The sequence below is a fragment of the Pteropus alecto genome, unplaced genomic scaffold (genome assembly GCF_000325575.1).
Source record: "Pteropus alecto unplaced genomic scaffold, ASM32557v1 scaffold106, whole genome shotgun sequence".
Lineage (NCBI taxonomy): Eukaryota > Metazoa > Chordata > Mammalia > Chiroptera > Pteropodidae > Pteropus > Pteropus alecto.
In genome coordinates, this window is record NW_006442103.1 from 15,806,929 (window position 1) to 15,828,452 (window position 21,524).

The 21,524-nt window shown below is 39.5% G+C and overlaps 1 protein-coding gene across 4 annotated transcripts in view; it reads right to left on the reverse strand.

The window, feature by feature from the left end:
* Positions 1-7,302: 7,302 nt before the first annotated feature.
* The window catches only part of GDAP2 (ganglioside induced differentiation associated protein 2), a 53,981-nt gene continuing 39,759 nt past the window's right edge, over positions 7,303-21,524 (reverse strand). For 3 of the 4 annotated variants that reach the window (XM_006919682.3, XM_015595564.2, XM_025052190.1), the window contains 2 exons: positions 13,916-14,059; positions 7,303-7,785 (listed from right to left, as the gene is read on the reverse strand). In XM_006919682.3, the coding sequence (XP_006919744.1) occupies positions 7,738-7,785; positions 13,916-14,059 (192 nt within the window). In that variant the 3' untranslated portion in view covers positions 7,303-7,737. Of the gene's footprint in view, positions 7,786-12,598; positions 13,045-13,915; positions 14,060-21,524 lie in introns of those variants that run through there. The other variant, XM_025052191.1, reaches the window with a different exon arrangement.

Below are 21,524 nucleotides of genomic sequence, written 5' to 3' on the forward strand. Positions count from 1 at the left end.
GAAAGCAAGGGCTCCAGCTATCCATGGCAAGGTCGATGGCAAGGTCGCCTTGAAGCTCGCCCGAATCCACGTGGTCAGAGTCCAACCTGCCTGGGCCTCCATTTCTTACTCTCTAAAATGAGAGGGTTCCGTGGTTCTCAACGGTTTGAGAACCAAGGCCGCCTTTTATAATAAATTTTAATACCTACTTTATGATCAGAAATATAACGCACAGATACCATCGCTCGCCTGCAATGTTAAAAAAATCTATATAATTTATAATAAGCATTTCAAATGAAAATGTCAGACACATCTGAAGTCAAAGACACAATGAAATAAACAGTCAAATGCTTTATGTACCATATGTAAAGGAAAAATTTGAATTTTAAAGAAGCAAAAGACCCAAGGTCGTTCCACTCCAATAGTAAAGGAAAAGTTATAATAAACCAGTCTTATTTGTATACAGTAAGAGAAAGAGGAAAATAACTTGAACTGAATGAAGTAAGGCTCATAACCCAAATCAAATATCCCTTGCAGACTGCTGACATGGAGAAAATCAGGCAGATTTCTTATCTGGGATGAGGCTTTGAAGGAACAGAGAAAACACGTCTTCTGTCTTGATGACCCACATGCACGGGAAGGCGTGCATCCACTGAACTTCAAGACTTTGCAGATGGGGAAAAGAGGCTGGATTGGAAAAAGAATCGATAATTTCCACCACATAGACTATTATCATGCTTCTGTACAAAATGGCATAGAGGGAAATATTTTTAAAGACTTCAACAAAATTCAGTGTCAGATTCACTTCATATGCCTCTACAACTATAATTTGTACAAATGTGATATAGTAAGTAGAAAAATTCTGAATTTTTACTACCTTTGTTAAAAAAAATAACTAAAATCCTCTTACAATTCTCTCCCGGTATTTTCTCCCGTCACCCAGAGAAAAAAGCAAAACAATCAAAAACCCAGCCTGCGGGTATGTTGTTCGCTTTTCAGAAACTCCAGAATTTATTTTAGAAAACTAGGAAAAGACAGAAGACTTACTAAAAACTATTTTAAAGAACAGTTAAAGCAATTTTTTCAAATGTTTCACAGGTGACGATTAAGATGTTTGCGTACTATTTCTCAAAATTATGAAGGAATATTAAGATAATACTAGCAGGGGGAAAATTCTTTTTCTGCAAAAAAGCTATATCGAGATTCAGGGAGAATCTCATGTTATCTTTAGTTACAGATCATGAATGTGCAAGATAATGTACAAGGCGTCTAATGGTCCTAATATTCCTTTACTGGACCACAACCCGGCCTGACAACCTTTAAACAAAATTTGTACTTATTTTGTGTCAGTTTATTAGCACATTACACAATAATTAGAAGGAAACTTACCCATTTCTCCTCCAGAGAAACATTAATTTTATAAAAATGATTTTTGAGAGAATATTTTAAGATTGGAAACTTGTAAGCAACACTGATTGGTGTGTTTTGTACTAAATTATTTTTCATAAGCGCATGAGTTTTGGAGTCAGATTTGGATCTGCATCCTGCTTCTACAACTCAACCTATGATATAGAGAGCTTAGCGAGGTCGCAGGGGCACACTAAGTCCTCAAATGTTAGTTATTATTTCTAATCACGGCAATGATAACTACCATTTATGTACACTTCCTGTATGTGCTTTACAAACGCTATTGTATTTATTTCTCTTATCCGATGAGTATTATTATTCCTGTATAATATATGAAAACACTGAGGTTCATAAAAGGTAGAGAAACATGCCCAACTCAGGTACGTCAGAAGCCAAAGCACCGTTGCTACTGACCACCATTAACTTTTTCTGTTGGGGGAGGGAGGGAGGGTAAGTGGGAGAAAGAGAGAGATGGACAGATGAAGAGTGTTGGGGGAAGAGGGAATCCTTGAATTTATTATGAAAGTTAGACATCTTTCATGTTAATAGAAGTTTTTAAAAATAATATCCATGTTCTAAATTAGCCGAATAACTGCCTTAAAAGCAAATATTACCAGAACACTTCGGTGCCCACATCTGCATTTGTATGCACTTGAAAGTAAGAGCTAGGTTCAGCTTTCCTTGTGGACGGCGGATGGAGAACAGAGGCTGACTTAATGGGGCAGCGATGTATTCAAGGGAGATGAAGACTGAATAACATCACCATGTGCTAAGCGAAAGCAAGTAACAGTCTGAGCAGAGAACACAGTGGCAGAGCTGAGTCACCACCGTAGCACATGGAAGTACGTGCATGTGAACTCACACTCTAGCACTCAGTACCAGAGTCCCACCGCAAGCGACAGTTTTGTTTTGGCGAAACATCACCATCCATTATATTTATTTAACGTTTTTAAATTTTATTAGTTTTATAGTTTTGCTTGTGTCTGATCTGTAAACTTCTGCTTTTATACTTGTGCAAGAACTATTAGCATAAGGCATGTATACGTAGCTTTATGTTTGTATATACTTAGATGCTGTTATAATAAACAAAATCCGAGGAGCTAAGAGAATTCTTCCTCATTAAACGGGATGTGCATTATTCGAGTTGGAGAAGCAGCGCTCTATGCTGTGCTGCTCGAGTGTGGGCTTCGGCGGGTCACTCGACCTCTCTCCATCACCACCTACATCACGGCATGTGTAGGATTAAATGAGAGAATGAGTGTGAGTGCTCCTTTCCCTGGAACGAAAAACAAGAAGGCTAAATACAGTCCGGACTCTTGTACTCTAAGTGTGGTCTTGGGCCCAGGAGCACTGATTTCATCTAAGAGTCTGTTAGAAACTGAAATCCCAGGCTCTACCCAAGACCTACTGTATCAGAATCCGCATTTTAACACATTCCCAGCTGACACAATACATGCACATTAAAGTCTGAGGAGCCCTAGTCTAGATCTCCATAGAGAAGGCGGACAGTAAAATTCACTGCGTTCTGCACTCTGTAGGTTAACTTTGGTGTTAAGAGAAATGCCAGGCATAAATGGCCAAAAAAAAAAAAATCTTCCTCTGGGATTCAATATAAACGTGACCACAGGCTGTTTCTGTGGAGTGGGACGCTCTTTAAAATGGGTCTTTCAATTCAGAAAGACTAACGTATTTTTAAATATAAAACATTCATAAAAGCTTTCCGAATTTTGAATAGACATATCTTAAGATCATGTCAATTAAAACATTTTTTTTTTTTTTTTTGGTTTCCTTTGCCCCATCACAATTAAAATCACTTATGTCTATTAAACTCTTATTTAAGTGTTTTGGTCCACGTGATCTGGTCTGACAAAGTGCTGGTTCCATTTATGGTGACCGTGCTTACACTACAGACATTATAAAAAAAAGTATAATTGTGTATATAAAATGTATGTTTTAACTGTTAAACAAAAATATTAAGTCCAATTCAGCAGTTATAATTTTGTTAGTGTAATTAACCTAGAGAATATCTATGCTTTTCTTCTTGCAATCAGTGGCTCTATACATTTAAGGCATGCTGTACTTAAAAAGATTCAAAGATACTGTTATTGGAAGCACAGAAAACAAAGTTAGCAACTAACATTCAAGAAAGCCACTAATATCTAAAGTGATCTTGATATCATCTATTAAAGGGCTATTTTGGTAGAATCAAAGGTTGAACTATGCTCTATTTTCTCCACAGGTGGGCCACAGAAATCACATTCAGAGGACATAAAGCAAAGCAGATGACCGTGTGTGTATGCGTGTGTGGTCAGGCCACTAGGCGGTCCTTACACTCTGGGTTTGTGACGTGACCTGGATACAGGTAGAACCCACCATGAGCCTCATGGTCTCAGGCGATCGCAAACCAAGAGTCAATCATATGACAATTTGCAATATTCATGGCAGCACAATTTACAATAGCCAAGATATGGAAGCAACTTAAATGCTCATCAACAGACGACTGGATAAAGAAATTATGGTTCATATACACAATGGAATATTATTACTCGGCCATTAAAAAAATGAAATCCTACCATTTGTAACGACATGGATGGACCTAGAGGTTATTATGCTGAGTGAAATAAGTCAGACAGAGAAAGATAAATACCATATAATTTCACTTACATGTGGTATCTAAGCAACAAAAAGGACAAACCAATCAAAAACAGACTCACAAATATAGTGGACAATTTGGTGACGGACAGAGGGGAGGGGAGTTGGGGGACTGGGAGAATGAGGTGAAGGGTTACAGAAGTACAAATCAGGAGAAGATAGTTGGGCACAGGGATGGGGAGCACAGCAGAGGGAACGCAGTGAGCATAAATGTGATGGCGGAGGGCCAGGGAGGGAGGGAGCAACTGGGGGATCGTTTTATGAACAATACAGGTGTCTAACCAATGCACCGTATACTTGAAACTAATTTAAATAAATAAATAAATGAATGAATAAAAGATAATCATATTCCACGAGCTATGTTAGTACCAGTACAGCTAATTATGATACCATAACTCAAGAGAACCACAAGGTGACACTTGGCTGCGAACTTTAATTTTAGAGGTTTATACGCTTCCGGTAGTCCTTTTCATCCTTAATACAATCAATCCACTATTACTAGAACCATAAAATTCTTCTCTTTCCAGTGCTTCAAATTCTAATGATTTCCGTTCATATATTAAGCAATTTAAACTCTATATACATATATATACAGACAATATATCAAGGGAAATACAAAAAGTGGTTTTTAGCTTATACTGAAACTATATTTTATTGCTTCCCTATTAACTTTTGCAAAGAAAAGATTAAACCATTACCTACAGTTTGAATTCATTAAACAATATCTAAACAAACAGAAAACAGGTAGAAATAGGCTATTTTTTCCTACTAGCGTGAGCATACTCATCCCTCTCTAGAAATAGCAGATATTTTAATCCTTTTAGACTTAAGATATTTGATTGAAAAAATCTACATCCATTTTCCTACCAAAAATACTCTGAAAATCCTGTTGATTACTCTTAAACTACTATATTTGGATTCCTTAAAAAAAAGAGTATACACACACACATATATAACAGAGCCCCAGCCAATGGAATAAAATATATATTAAAGAAAATCTTAAAAGTATGAACCACTTTGGTCTCTAAACCTTGAGTCTAATAAAGACTCAGCTTTTTTCAACAGCTTATTTTTGCTATCAAGAATCCAAACATGTGCTGAAGCAAGAAACATCCTTGTTTTAAAAATCATATTATGCCTTGAACGAATTAAGAACCAACTTAATACTTTGTAAGTCGTTTCTTCCTCGGTTCAACCAGCTCTGGCCATGACCAAAGTTTAACCGAATTAAAAACTTGGTGGCGCTTCGAATCGACATCAGATGCTTGAGGCCGTCTGCACCCAGCTACGCTTTCATCCTCGAATGTGTCCTTGAACATGGCATGTGTTATCCAGGCTACCCAAATGTTCAACGCAGGCAGACACATACTGAACATTACTTAATCACAAACATCAAGGTCACCACGTTCCCCTCCTGGGATCTAGTACACTAAGAAACAAGCCTCATTACGTAACACTGTGGACAGCGCTAACAGAAGCGTGAACTTGGTCCCACACCAAATTTAGTTTCACTGAGAAGAGCAGCCCTTTATCGTCCTTCTCCATTAAATTCTGAAGTGCAGTTGATACGTATAGTTCTATACTACCTTTAATACCCTATGACGTCAGTTGAACTAGAATCTCAGTACATGAAGAATTCTGCTTGCGTTACTGAACATTCATAGACTGGTGTACCTACGGCAAAGGGACATCCTTTTAAAGTTACTGACTATAAGAAATTGTATGTATAAATTCGCTTCCTTTCAAATGGCAAAGTAGGTTGCAGCCTCTATTATCTATAAAGAAAATGATTCAGGCCAGACGTCAATTTGAGGTAGCCAAGCTCGGCTTTTACAAAGAAAAGGTGGCATGTTTTTATAGCTGCTTCTAGTGAAAAGATGGCTCAAACATGAGCTAACAATTGACTGGAGAAGATGAGGCTAATTTTTCAGATTTTACGGCTCAAAGGGTTCAAGGATTACTATTTGAGAAGAAGCTTAATACCAGACATTTGACTGGCCACCTGGACTGGACGATCAAGGAAAGAGAATGGGAAGTCCTTAACACGTAAGCATAGAAAAGGAAAAAGTAGTTTTGATTTCCCAGAGAAAGCATCTGTATCCATTATATGCAAATATCAGCGTCCTTACGGAAGAAATGTAAAGCCCCTTCTCATTTACATGGAAAAACAGAGGATGAGTTAACACAACCACACAGGGTGGGAGAGGCTTCTCTATCTGTGAGCTCCACTGAGAACTGATTTGAACACTGGGGAGCAGGACTTCAGAAGCACCAAGCCTGAGCCCCGTAGAACAGAGGGGAGAGAGGGGGGGTCTACCTTTTCACCTCCAAAATGCCAGCCTATGTGATGGGATGAGGGAGATGGGGGTGGGTGTAGGAATCAAAAGGACTATGAAGACACCCAGATGGAAATGATAATGGTTTGACCTTAATTCAAAAAGAAACGCTCAATACGGCTAACAGATGCCTCTTGTTAAAGCGTAGCACTGGGGGGCATGGGGAGTGCTCAGAAGACATTCTGGACACCGGAAGGAGCCCTTCGGGCTTCGAATTCTGAACTAAGAGCTCTTGTCTCAAAAAAAGAAAAATCACTCAAAAGATGCCAAGGACAAGAGGAGTGGCTTAAGGCACTCCCTCAAGAATATTTATCATCATTTAAAAACTAACGGAAGACACCCAGCACACAAACGCCCCTAGCATTTTCATCCAGATATATCGAAAGCCCTTGCTAAATGCTATCCTCATGGCACCTCTGTGAGGCAGGTAGCAGAATTCTGATTTTTACTCATAAGCAGGCTGGGGCACACAGAGAGCAGAGTGACAACCATGGTCTGGAGTTCGTGCCCTGCCACACACTCCACACTGACGCAGGCAGCTCGAGACATTCTGCTACAGGGAGTGGCCCGAGGGCCACACCAAACCTCCGATGACTCTGGGAGTCCCGGGGATGGCCGCCACACCAGGGGCTAATGCGCGCAGGGCCTTCGACTAAGGCCACCAAACCACCCCTGTCGACAGGGACGAGGCTGAAGACACGGTCTTCTCGCTGTCCCCCACTGCTGAGACCAGAATCATCTGAACGAATCGTACGCTCCAAGGAACTTTAGTTCTCAAATCTTTGCCTTTAACCGGTGCAGTGAAATTCTAAGACCTGTGTTTTGCTAATGATTTTGGTGTTTTCGATCAGATACGTTTCCAAGTCCTTGGTCCCAGGCAATTCTCTTCTATCAAACCAAATGATCTGTGCAGAATGTAATGCCAGGATATGAGGCAAATAATGCATCCAGCATATATTTCTATATGTTTTGAGAAATACTTAAGTACACAACGGAAGCGTGCAATGTTAGAGAGATGGTGTGAACAGTATCGGTGGCTTGTCGAATGAAGAAGCCAGTGTCCTTTCAGGAAACTGAAGATACTCAAAAAGTTGCTCCCCAATTTCTATTAACAATCCTCTAAAAATGAACATTTTCATTTGATACAAATATACAAATTTAAAATAAGTGTGTAGTTCAGAATGGTCCACCATTTTCAGATTGCTTATGTGCCAGAAAATATACAGTCAGTAAAAAAATACCAGAGAGATAGGGACAAAAGGCTCTCTGGATCTGTTCAGCAAAAATGAATGTCACTTCCATAGGTAGTGATTCGTGGAGAAAGTGGTGTCCTTGGAAACCAGCAGCACTCGAAGGTGGCAGGTCACAAATCTGGTGACGGGGGATAAGATGTATAGTAAGGCCCATTTTCCTACGGAAAGAAAAAAAAGACAAGAACACTAAGTCATAAGATCAATTTAACTGGGGGATTTATAGTCAACGATTTAGCATATGTAAGATGTTTAGCACGTGCTTGGTCCTGAGCAGGCCCTCGGCCATCAGAGTGGTCCCCTGGCATTGCTCAGAGTTGGTACAGCAGGCAGAGGTAATCGGAATGACATTATTTTTTAATAATGTTACCACTTATTGAATATTCTATGCGCCAGAAACTTAATCGGCATTTTCCTCCACCATCCCTTTACATCCTCTTACGATGCCGCGAAGCAGGGAACTTCCTGTTTCCAGTAGAGGAAACTGAGGCTCACACAGATTGTGTAACTCACCTAAGGTCACCCAGCCAGTCGCCAGAAGAGCCACAATTTAAATCCACATCTATTTAAATATACTGTCCAGATTCTTTCTTGTTACTGTGTACCGCATAGTAATATAGTTATAAAACAAAAGGAATCATCACTGAGGAATTTAATAACTGTAACTATTTTGGCAGAAATGAGTCTTCTTTATAACAAGTCTGGGTGCAAGGCTTGTAACAATTATAGTTCTCAGGGCATTCAGTTCAAGACCAAGTTGGATAATTAAATGCCAGAATTTTAATGTCTAATGTAGAAAGTACCAAATCAGCGTAAGGGGAAATTTTTCAACCTCATTTTGGCTAACTTTATCTTAATAAAAACAAGACAGTTAACGTTATGGTAGATGGATCCTAGGTTACATTCATGAGACTGAGGATTCGTTTCTCATTTTTAAGGAAAGTATTTCTCTGACAAATAACCTATTTCTCAGTAAACGTAAACAGAAAACGTGTAACATTAACGTAAGATTAATTAGGGATGGAGAATGAGAGGTAGGATAGAAATAGCATTGGTTAATGGGATATTTACATGATTGCTATTATGGAGCATTAAATCCAGCCAGTCTCGAACAGGAGGCAGCTAAGTGTTATTTGAGTGGCCAAGCGAATGAAAAGCTCTGCTGTCTTCAGCCCAGATGCTCTGGGGCAGGAACTGATGCTGGGACCATAACCAGCAAATCAAGAGGATATCTAGGAAAATTTTCTGATTATAAATCTGACCAGGCATCAAAAAGATTTTTAAAAATTTTAGGTAAAAAATTATCCTGGGATTGATTACATTTTAGAATACTTAAAAAAAAAAAAAATAATGAAAACTTTTTTGTATTTTAGAATTTCCTGTCGAGATCTGTTGATACTAACCACTCCTGCATCCCTGGTATGCACGGAAGGGATGCTTAAGAAATGTGCCCAAGAGAAAACCCATCCTGAACTCATCTGAAAAGAAACGGGTCACCACCCATCTTTAAGGTTTCTCCATCCCATGCCACCATCACCTTTTCCTAGGTTTCTCGTGTCTACATTACACCGTGATGCAGAAGGGCAAAGCCACCTTAATGATACGGAACAGAACTTGTTATTAGTCTCGTGCTGCGCAATGGACAGCTAAGCAATCGAATATTTTCTCTTTCTGGAAACAACAGGAATGCGGACTAGTAGCTCCCTTTCTGAACCAATCTCGGTACCATTTTCGTCTAGATAGATAAAAATTACTTTCTAATTATCTTCAAAGGTTCCTTTTAATCCCAACTCCTGTTACTATTCTAAGCCACGTAAGACCCAGATAATCAGAAGCCCGCTGAAACCTGCCAGTAACCAACACCCACTATGGTGCAAGGCATGACTGAACAATAAAATCGATCAACCCTATACTCATGTTCTTTTCTCTAATCACATTTTTAATTCTTCCTAGCCAAGGAAAATGTTTCCTTATAAGGTAATAATATCCAATCCAACCGCTTACTGGACCTCCATGCCAATGCCCCATGGACGCCTCAAACCTGGTGTCACAAACTGAACATACCACCTCCAAGCCCGGCACTTGTCCTCCAAATTGCCTCTCCAGGTGGGTGACAACGCCATCCACCAAGTCTCCCGAAGCGGAAGCTCTGACGGTTACCTTAGACATCTTTCCTTCTTCATCCTCTCTCGAGGCTACTCAGTCACCAAACGCTGTGGATTTTCTTTCTAAATATCTCTAAGAACTCCAAGTTCCTGCCATTATCACCGCCACCGCCCAGGGCTAGCTTCGTCCCCCGGCTCCCCCTCCTCTCGTCCTCCTCCATGCTGCTGCCCCGGCCGTCCTCCCTAGCAGAACACTCCCCACCGACTACGAAGCCAAAGTGCAGCCGGCCCTTGAACGACATGAGTTTGAACTGCAAGGGTCCACTTACATGCCAACTTTTTTCAATAAAAATGTTAAAAATTTTTTTTGAGATTTGCCACACTTTGAAAAAACTTGCAGATGAACCACATACCCTAAAAATATTGAAAAATTAAAAAAGGTATGTCATGAATGTAGAAAATATGTATAGATACTAAACTATTTTATCATTCACTACCATAACAGATACACAAATCTATTATAAAAAGTTGAGATTTATCAAAATTTATGTATGTAAACACAGACCATACATGGCCCCATTTGCAGTTGAGAAAAACGTAAACAAACGTAAAGATGCAGTATTAAACTGCATAAAATGAACTGTACTGCATACTGTACTTCTGTAATAATTTCGTAGCCACCTCCTATTGCTACTATGGTGAGCTCAAGTGTTGCGAATGAATATCAGTTTAAAACTCCATGTGACACTAAGCACCTCCGTGTGACACTAAGCACCTCCGTGTGAGCAGTCTGACTCTCCAGTAAATTGTGTATTGCAACAAAAAGTGATCTCTTAGGGTTCTTGTATTTTTCATCGTGTTTAGCACAACAACGTAAACCTTCCATAACACCACGCAGTGCCACTTGGTACGCTGAAAGTGCTCCCGAGAAGCAAAGTCATGACATCACAAGGCTGAATTGCTTGACGCGTACCATGGATTGAGGTCTGCGGCTGAGGCTGCTGCCATTCAAGATAAACGAATTCATCGTAAGAAAATCTGGGCGACTGTGGCTGCTGCTGTGCCAGCAGGCACGAAAACCCTTCCCCTCGGGAAATACCTTTTTTATCTCAAGGATACGGTGGAAACGGTGGGGCGCGAAGGGTTCCAAGGTATGGATCTTGGAGAAATCCCAGAGCTAAGAGACGCGGCACCGGGAGCCCAACAGGTGAGACTCGATGGAGATGAACCCGTGCCAGATGTCACGGGGGAAGACGCAGCAGCAGCAGAGCCAGAAAACAAACCGACGCTGACAACCTGGCGGAAGGGTTCCAGTTATCTGAGACCGCTTTTGACGTCTTTTACGACGAGGACCCTTCTATGACACGAGCACTGAGACCAAAGCAAACGGTGGAAGGAGGACTGGCACCGTTGGGAAACCTTTTCAGATAGACGTAAAAGCGAGAGTCGGACAGCAACGACAACGCATGTCTGCAACGGCGCACCGAGGCACCCTCACTCTCCTGCCCCCGCCCCCACCTCGTCCCTCTGTTCCGCCAGAGAGCAGGACCAACCCTCCCCCTACCACTGGGCGTGAAGACGGGGTGGAGGGACTTTTACGATGATCCTCTCCTCTTTAATAAACAGTCAATGAGCATGCCGCACTATTAATAAACGTATCTGTTGTGTACGTTATGTGTCTTCATGTGAAAATCTAATAGGCGTATGTTAAGAACTATATGAGACGTTTTTGTCATCATCATCATCATGGCCTAAGTATTCACCGTGTATAGAACACTGTGAGCAAACAACAAAAAAACAAAACAAAACAAAACAGAATACCATGAGCAAGACTTGCACGGAAGTGGATAGGTTATCCTTACACGGGCATAAGGGGAGTGATACTTAATATAAAATTAATTATGTGTTAGTTTTCTGTTTTATGACTTTACTTTCAAAGAATATTCCCATGTAGTATGTCTTTCTCTTATAATTGGAGAAACTGCCTATCACCCTATTACACAGGGTACGTTGTTTTTAAAAAGATGTAACAATGTTTCCAATACTGAACTATGAATATGACTGTAGTACTGTATGCCATAAAAATTTTATAACAAGTCCTTCATTAGCGTGTAGGCTGGGTGCCCATGAAGCAACAGTATCGATTACTCTGACGACCAGAAGCAAGCATACCGCTGCCTCTGCGCTATCAATGCGTGAATCATTATACCTGTATGTATAAATTTCTTTTTCATATTATCTTTTCATTTTTGATGTCTAGAGTTAGTAATACATATAACAGCTACGGTATTTTGTATCATATAAGACACTACTGATGAAGGTACTTACTGACAGATGATTCATCTTATAACAGAGGACGTAAACTTATGGTATTGATGGATATGGGCAGTCCTGTAAATGTATTTTTTCTTTCATATAATTTTCTTAACATTTTCTTTTCTCTAGCTTACTTTGTTGTAAGAATACAGTACATAATACATACATAAAATTCGCGTTAACCGATCACGTAATCGGTGAGGCTCCCAGTAAACGGTAGGCTATTAGTAATGAAGTTTTTGGGGAGTCAAAAGTTACATGCGATTTCCAACTGCATGGGGGTTGGCACCCCTAACCCTGCACGGTTCAAGGGTCAACTGTCCTGCCCCATAATACGCAAAGCTCCAGGATCCAGCGATCTGCCCTCTGCCTGCTCTCCCCACACCATTTCCTGACACCTTCTCCTGTTTCGTCCCTCTTTGGCCTTTCTATAAAAATAGCCTGAAATATCTCAGTTTTAGAAAGTTCTAGTACAGGTGCAAAGAGATGATCCAACGACTCAAGTGCTGGATTCTAAGTTATTTTATTTAATTTTGATTGATGATATTATTAATTAGGCCTGCCTTTGATATACAAAATATAACAAAAGCCTAAAAGAAACACATGACCAACCGACCACGGTGATAATAAATCCTGCTTTCTGGGCTTCGAAGTACAGAGAAAATGTGTGGGCTCAGAAACAGTCCTTTGAGTTTTCTAGCCAATAAAAACCCAACTTGTGTATTTCTACCCCAGAAAATAAATTACAAAGCCAGATGCTAGCTTTGAACTGTCGTTCCAAATTTTCGGTATCAAGATGTCTTTTAGTGACTTCACATTTCCTGCTATCCATTTTTTTAAATATTAAGAAATGTAATATATACAGTTCCAAGGGAGAATGATTAGGCCACTTTCTACTCCAGCGAGCTGCGGTAACTATAAATGGACGTTCTTTTTCTCCTCTCATATACTGAAGCATCTTTGTATCTATGATCCAGCTGCTCCAGTTACAAGTCCTCTCTGTGTAAAGGCCAAACATAAAATTTTATTAGCCACAGAACACATTACATACTTTTCTCTTCACGGAAAGAACATAAAATCATAGCTGAAGTTAAAGAGATGTTAGAGAAAAATGTGTTGTGGGATATTTATTTTACTGTATACGTGTTGTACAGTAATTAGGAAAGAAGAATTCATTTCAAACTTAATAGAACCTTCAAATATATTCCCTGATTCATGTATAAAGATATGTAATCAGCAGCAACTGAATAAGGAGACTGATGATCTTTTGGCCAGGCATGTTACTTCCTTTTTTTTAACTACTAAAGTGATAGTGTGAATAAACACAAAGGAATAGAGCGAGCTTTGATGAAATTTGAGAGTAGCCTTTTACCAGTATTTAAGTAATAGATTCATTAAGTACATCTATAAACGATAATACTAATATTATTGGTTGATGCTCTTAAAGACATACAAACTTATAGCAACATGAAACTTTCTGCAAAGACTACTAAGATAGGCTACCAGGTTTACAATACTGAAAATGGACACCAACAGAGTCTTCTGGTTTTACTGATGTAGTTAAAAAGCCATTCAACCTTAAGAAAACCAGGCAGAGATGTATCTCAAACTGGCAGAAAACTGACGACACAGACTGACAGTATAAAAATCTCCTACGACAAAGTTTCCTGGGTAAACAGCCCTCTTTCGGGACTAAACATTTTCCCAAAGTTACTGTAGGAAAAGAAAGTTAAATGACACCATCGCATGTGTTAAAATGCACTAACTGCATTAAGATGATCTTATAATGAAAGGACGTTGTACTTATGAACACCGCACTACACAACAGTTAAGAGACAACTCCAGGGCAGGGAGAACTCGTAGGACTCACCCTGGCATCGTATTCAAGGACGAAAGGCGGAAAGTCGATCTGCTCTGGCGAAATGGCAGAGAACAGCTGGTGGAGGCTGTCCACGTGGTGGATTTTGTCCTTCAGTCCTGAGACAGAAAAGGTGGTAAAAAACCATGTTGATACCTGATTGACAGAAGAGAAAACAATTTAAGCCACTGGCCAGAGTTAGAAATGTAAACTTGATTTTGAGAATTTATACTAGATAAAAACTACATTTCAAGATTGAAATGGATGTCGGAAAAATCTCGTAATAAGTAGCGTGTTTCAAAGTGCAGGTTTTAGTTCATCGGTGAATTATGCAGTTAGTTTCGTGGATTATAAGCAACATTTAAAAAAGAGAAACACATTCAAGTAACAATTACTAAGGAACAGTGAGGATGAGCTTTGTTTCCTGAAGCGTTAGTTTCCTTAACGTCTGTGTGTTGCGTGGACTGTGTGTTGAGGCCGGTACAGCTTCTCAGTGTGGGTGTGTCGAAACCATTGCATGTTTGGTAGAACTGATTCACTGGGACTCTGAAAATGGTCGGTATCTCCAAAGCTCACAAACGCTTTATTTTTTTCAAATGAGATTAAAAAGGAAAATTTTGCCAAAACTGAAGACATTTATTTTCAGTTAACGCTTAGCATGCAGTCTCTTTCTCAAAGTACACCTTCTGTGGATGAGGATCCACCTTGGCTCATTTCACTTTAAAACACGCAATCCTGCCACAAAAGCAAGTTTGCAGAACCTGCTGGTTCCAAACTGAGAGCATTCTCGACAGCAAACGGTGCTGACATGAACTAGGTAATAGCTGGAACTACAAACTGCTCTTCATCTACGTAAACTGGCAGGTACCGGTCACGTTTACCAACGGCTCACACGACAGTCCTATGAGGGAGGTATGACATTGCTCCTACTCCCATTTTATTCATAAAAATTTGCATTTATATATGTGGCATACAGAAGGTACAGAGCATAGGTGATCTTTATGCATGAAGAGATGCATGGTAAGATGTGCGTATATGTTACAAACATATAATACATATAACGTGTATTTATGTAAATGCGGTAACATCTGTAGTTCTCAGTGCACTGGCATAGTAACGCTCCAAAGGTATAACTTTGGCTCATTTCACTTTACAACACGCAATCCCGCCACAAAAGCGAGTTTGCAAAACCTGCTGGTTCCGAACTGAGAGCATTCTCGACAGCAATGTAAATGCGGTAACATCTATAGTTCACAGTGCACTGGCATAGTAACGCTCCAAAGGTATAACAGGATACGCTATAAATACTCGCCACTTCAGGCACTTGCCACTGACGCCAGTCATTTTGTTAAGTTTTCTGACTCCCTGTCACGTTCTTCTGTGGTTGTTCTAAACCTTTCTACATATCCCGAGGCCCTTCTGTGACGTACTTCTTCCACGCCTGCTCCTGAGCAAAGGCATGGAGTAGCAGAGACGACACGGAACTCACGTCTCTATGAGAATCCTATCCCAACTTCTAGACTCGGTGGAGACCCATCACTCTCTCTCCCTTCCAGCTCCAAACGCATTATCCTCTCTATCGAATTCACATAACCTTATGTTTAAATCTCATTTACAACACTTATTCCTTCTCCTTGGTATTTCAGTTACTTACACTCATTTCTATAATTTCCCTATTATTTGGCAGACAACCACAGAATAGAGTTTTATAAGGTACAGAGAGTATTTGATAAAGAAAGAACAAAGGCCCATTTTATAATGATTTTTATGGCCTGGGTCACTATTGTATTTTGGCCAGACTACCGATGACTGGTATTAAGGCCTCGAATACTCACCTTACCTCTCCCCTCCCATCTTACCAAGCTTATTGGAAGGAGGTGGCGGGGTGCAGGGGAGGTAGTTGGCCTTGCTAGAACCAAGCGAGTTAATTTCAATCAAATTAAAGTCACTTAACTACATACCAAAAATCAGTTTTTTACATCATTTTTTAGAAAGTACATGACGCTAAATGCCTAATTGATACAAGTTTCTGCAAACCAGTAAGAGCTATGGAGAGACCATGGAGATTTCAGATTCTAGAAAGAGCTTGAAAAATAAGAATGTAGAGTCAGAACAGAGAAGCGCCTCGAGGATGTGCTGGGAGATTCACCCGTGCAAGGTCACACCCACCGGTCATCACCCGTGGCCTAGGTCAGCACTGCGCATGGCTGTCACAGAGGCCGGAGAAGAGCGCCATGGACATCCCTCTAAAGCCAGCTTACGTCCTAACAGGAGAGCTGGATTATCAGGTGAGAGTACCTACTGGGGCGAAATGCACTAAATGCGACGAATGGCCCAAAGTCCGCAAGGAACCGCGCTACCTGGAAACAGGTAGAAGACTGCAGAACTGGAAGAGGCGATGCCGCGAGTTTTGACCAGTCTTTCGCCACCCTCTCTACTCGCTGCTCTTGCAGCTCCGACGCCTGCTCCTCGACTCTTTGCCTGGCTAGCTGTCCTTCAGAACTCAGACCAGAATTCGCCTCAGCGAGCAAGTTCTCCTGTCTTCCCTCTGCCCAAAGCTGGACAAGGAGCTTCCTTATGTTCCGTAACAGTGTTTACGCACATTATTTCATAATTAACATTCTGTATTGGATTATCTGATTCTCTAAACAGACTGTAAACTCCCTGACGTGGGAACTGTCTCATTCAATACCATATTCATAGGGTCTAATTAATGCCCAACAGAAAAACTAAGGGATTCCACATGTGCTGAATTAAATAATGGAGGGATGAGTTTCTGGGCTTACTACTTAGGGAGGGTCTAATATTCCTTCACGCTACAATAAAAATAAATTGTACTTCGATCTGAGCCTCAGTTTCTTCAACTATAAAATGAGTGAGTTAGACTTAAATGATCTTTAAGGTCCCTCTTAAATATCCGGTTCTGTGAAATGACTCTTGAATACGCAGCGCCATGCACACACGTGGCTGGGTGGAGGTGAGCCATTCAAGGAGGAGGCTGGGTCAGGGTAGGACAGGCAGCCGTCTCAGGCCCGCGAACATTTCTCTGTTGCCTTTTCTCCCATTACCTCCTTCACATCCTTCAGGTATCAGCAAGAGACCATCACTTGAAGCAGACAAGGTGGAAAACCAGCTCAAAGTTTTCTGTTCAGGGGGACCCACGAGCACTGTCTTCACTTTCTTCATTTTAGTTTTATACAACCTGGCTTCTCATTTTCAGTTATTTGTAAGTTATAAATATAGCTTTATTTAGGTAAAGTGCATTATTTAGTAGCCTAGTATTTTAAGAAACCGAAGGAAAAAAAAAATTCGAAAAAAGACCGCTGTGATATTTTGTGAAAGCTAGAGATGATTTCACCCAATTATTCACAAGTGCAAAGCCAAGAACACAGGATCGCAAAATAATATAAACCAGGAAAAGATGGTTCACACACGTGAGTGCTCAAGTAATCCACCAGAGCCAGAAATGACAGCGGGTTCAAATTCTATTCATTTGCCTTCTATTAGTAAATTTCAAAGAAGAAAAAGAGTAGTGATTTATATGAGCAGTCAGTTATCACTCTGGGTGGAGTGGCCTGGAAAAGATCTGAGGACTATGGAAATCAGAACAGAATGATTCGATTATTTTATTATCCCTTGATTTCATCTCGTTATTTTATAATTACAAACACTCCATTCATAGTTTTGGACTTAGTATAAAATCATGGTGGATTTCATTACCCATGGTTGCTATTCTCTCAATCCCTCCCCCCGACCATTTCTTTCCTCCCAAAATATTAGAGGGGTAACGCGATGGCTTTCACGTGCAGATCTGGCCTTCAGCCTCTGCTCACCCTGCCACTCGCACTGACCCTATTCGAAGCCACTCCAATGGTGTGACGACCAAGCCTCGTGACTCTAACACTGACTTTTCTGGTAATGTCTATCAACTGATGTCACATGAAGGATAGTTATTTATTGATTGTGTAGTTTGGGGAGGAAGGGTTAAAACGTCAGATTTCAGTAATCAGTGGCTATGTATTTTCATAAGTCTAGTAAGTCTGGATCTGTGACAGAAATAAAACAAAAGATTTTTTCCATTAAAAATTATGAATTATGAAAGTGTTCAAGCATTCACTAAAGTTGAAAGAATTCGACAGTGAGTACTGGTCTCGCCACCACACGATCACTAACACTTTATCACGTATCTATCCGTACCTCTACCCACCTGTTAATCCATCCCACTTTTCTGCTGCATTTCAAATTTCACATATCAGTAAACTTTCCCCAAATATAGTTTTCATATCTTTAAAGAGAGTTCGATATTTGTTGTTTCTCTGCTATAAAGCTTACATTCGATGAAATGCACAGATTTGAAGTGTACAGCTGCTGTTCAAATGCACGTGTGGAATGAGCAAAACTCCTATCAAGATACGAAACGTTTTCATCACTCCAGAAAATTCTTCGTGCCCCTCTCCCCAGAGGCAAATACTGTTTTGATTTTTTTCTACCATACATTAGTTTTGCCTGCTCAGGATCTCATATAAATGGAACCACACAATGACTCTTTTATGTCAGGCTTCTTTTACTCGGCATGTTTAAGATTCTTTCAGGTTGCTGAGTGTATCAGTAGTTATATTCTCTTTCGTTGCCAAGAAATATTCCATTACGAGAATATGCCAGAGTTTAATTATTTATAATCCTCTTTGATGGGACACCTGGGCTGCTGGAAACTAAAGCTGGATGAACATTCTTGCAGAAGAATTTTTTTATATGCATGTTTTCATTTCACTTGATAAGGACCTAGCAGTGAAACCTCTGGGTCACAGACGAGGTGTAGATTTAGTTTATAAGAAACTGTAACTTCTTCGAAGTGGCTGTACAATTTCACATTCTTACTTAGGATGTGGGAGAACTCCAGCTGCTCCACATCAGTGGCAATTTTGGTGCGGGTCTTTTAAATTTTGGCCACTCTGGTGGCAGCATAGTGGTATCTCCCTACAGTGTTTTTTAAAAACTATTAAGATATAACTGACATACGGTAAACTGCACATATTTAAAGTGTATAGTTTGTTAAACTGTGACATATGTATATACTCATGAAACCATCATCACAATCAAGGAATGGACATAACCATCACTCTCCAAGGATCTCAGTGTCCTTTATAACTAACTCCTCCTCCCGCCTTTCCTCCCTCTCCACAGGTAATTGCTGCTCTGCTTTCTGTAATTATACACTAGTCTGTATTCCCCAGAATTTTATACGAATGCAATCATACAATATGCAAACCTTTTCTGTCTGGCTTCCTTTACTCAGCCTAATTATTTTGAGATTCATCCATGTTGTTGCAAATATTAATAGTTCATTCTTTTTTACTGCTAACAGTATTCTACTGTATTGATATCCCACAGTTTGGTTATCGATTCTCCTAGTGACGGGGGCATGGGTCGTTTCTGGTTTCTGGCTATCACAAAGCTGCTACGAGCATTTGTGTGCAGGTCTTTGTACAGATGTTTTCATTTGTCCTGGGTAAATACCTAGGAGTGGAACGGCTGGACCACTGGGTAGTAGGTATATGTTTGACTCTTTAAATAAACTGCCAAACTGTGATCCAAAGTTATTCTTATCAGCACGGTATGACAGTTTTAGCTCCTCCACACTCTCACCAATATTTGGTATGGTTAGTCTTTTAAATTTTAGCCACTGATATCTTATTTTGGTTTAATTTTACTTTCCTAATGACTAATTATGTGGAACGTCTTTTCATGTTATTTGCCACTTGTATATCTTATTTAAGTGTTTGTATAAATCTTTTGCCCATATTTCTAAATTGAGTTACTTCCTTACTGAGATTTCTTTACATTTTCTAAAGATAAGTCTTTTACCAGATAAACGCTTCATAAAGACTTTTCTCTTGGGCTGTAGCTTATCTTTTCATTCTTATAATGATCTTGAAAAGGGCAGAATTTTTTAATTTTAAAGTCCAAATTTCCTTTATGGATCACGCTTTTGGTACTTTAAGAAATCTTTGCCTTACCCAAGTTCACAAAGCTTTCTCCCCTATATTTTCTTCTGTAAGTTTAACAGTTTTGAGTTTTATATTTATGTCTTTGATCCATTTTCACTTAACTTTTGTATATGATGCAAAGTATGAATTGAAGCTAAATTTTTGTTGCATATGGATATCCAATTGTTCCAGTACTGTCAGATTATTCTTTTTCCACCAATCTGATTTTGCACTTTCATCAAAAATCGATTATCCTTATACATGAGTCTATTTCTGGATTCTTTATTTTGCTCCATTGATCTATTTGTCTATCTTTATGCCAATAGCTCACTGTCTTGAGTACTATAGCTTTAGAATAAGCTTTGAAAACAGGTAGTGTTGGTCCTAAAACTTGGTTTTCTTTTCCAAAGTTGTTTTGGTGATTTTAGATGCTTTGCATTTTGATAGATACATTTCTACAAAAGCTTGCTGAAATTTGGTTGGGATTGAATTAAATCTATAGATTTAGTTAAGAATTGGCAATTTAACAATATTAAGTCTTCTAATCCACAAACACAGCGTATGTCTTCATCGATTTAGGTCTTTTATTTCTCTCATCAATGTTGTGCAGTATACAAAACTCACACGGTGTACGACTCTTCCATGTCTTTTGTTATATTTATCCCTAAGTACTTTTTTTATACTAGTATAAGTGCTATTGCCTTTTAAATTTCGATTTGTTTGTTGTTAAAATATATAATCAATTTTTGAACATTGACATTAAACCCTGAACCTTACTCATTAGCTCTAGTAGCTTTTCTGAGGATATCACAGTTTTCTATATAGATGGTTGTGTCATCTGTGAATAAAGACAGGTTTATTCATTCCTTTCTAAATCGAGATGCGTACTGTTTCTTTTCCTTGACATATTACATTGGCTAGAACGCCCAGCACAATACTGAGTAGGAGTGGGGCGAGCAGACATTATTACAAAGACGTATTGAAGACCAAGCCAGGCTTTCTGTTTGTCTCCATTAAAGAAGAAATTTCAGTAGCTACTAGATGAACAAAAAACAAATGAATACTGAGATTTTAGGAAATTGTCAAGCACTACTTCCTTAAGTGCTATAAAAGAAAAAATTAACCACCTGCTGAGCATAACAAGATAGTGGGAAAATTAATAACACACATATTGACTAACATACATAGCTGATAAGACCATGTAATCAGAACACAACTGAACAAAGAGTATGAAAAGCCCTTCATTTAACTGACTATTCACAAACTATACTTTTTTTCCAGCCTGGCCAAGCAGTGCTCCCATAAGCGTTTAATTAGCACTTATTGGGCTGTTCTAATCCTGAGGGACCAAAAGGAAATTTATAATTTTTAAAATAATTACTTTAAATACTTCATACAAATTTTAAAGAGGGTACTTGGATGAGAAACTTAATAACAATTCTGTAAACAACGAGAAATCCCAAAGTGGAAAACATTCCCTCATTGACGGCTTTACTCATCTCTTAATTAGGAAATATAATGAGGACTTTTCCTACTTATCTCATTTCGTTTCTCAACAGTTCTTTAAAATAATGACTATTTCTCCCGTCTTTGATGCGTTTCCCATCCGCCGGCTCCCACGGCATTAGTACAGC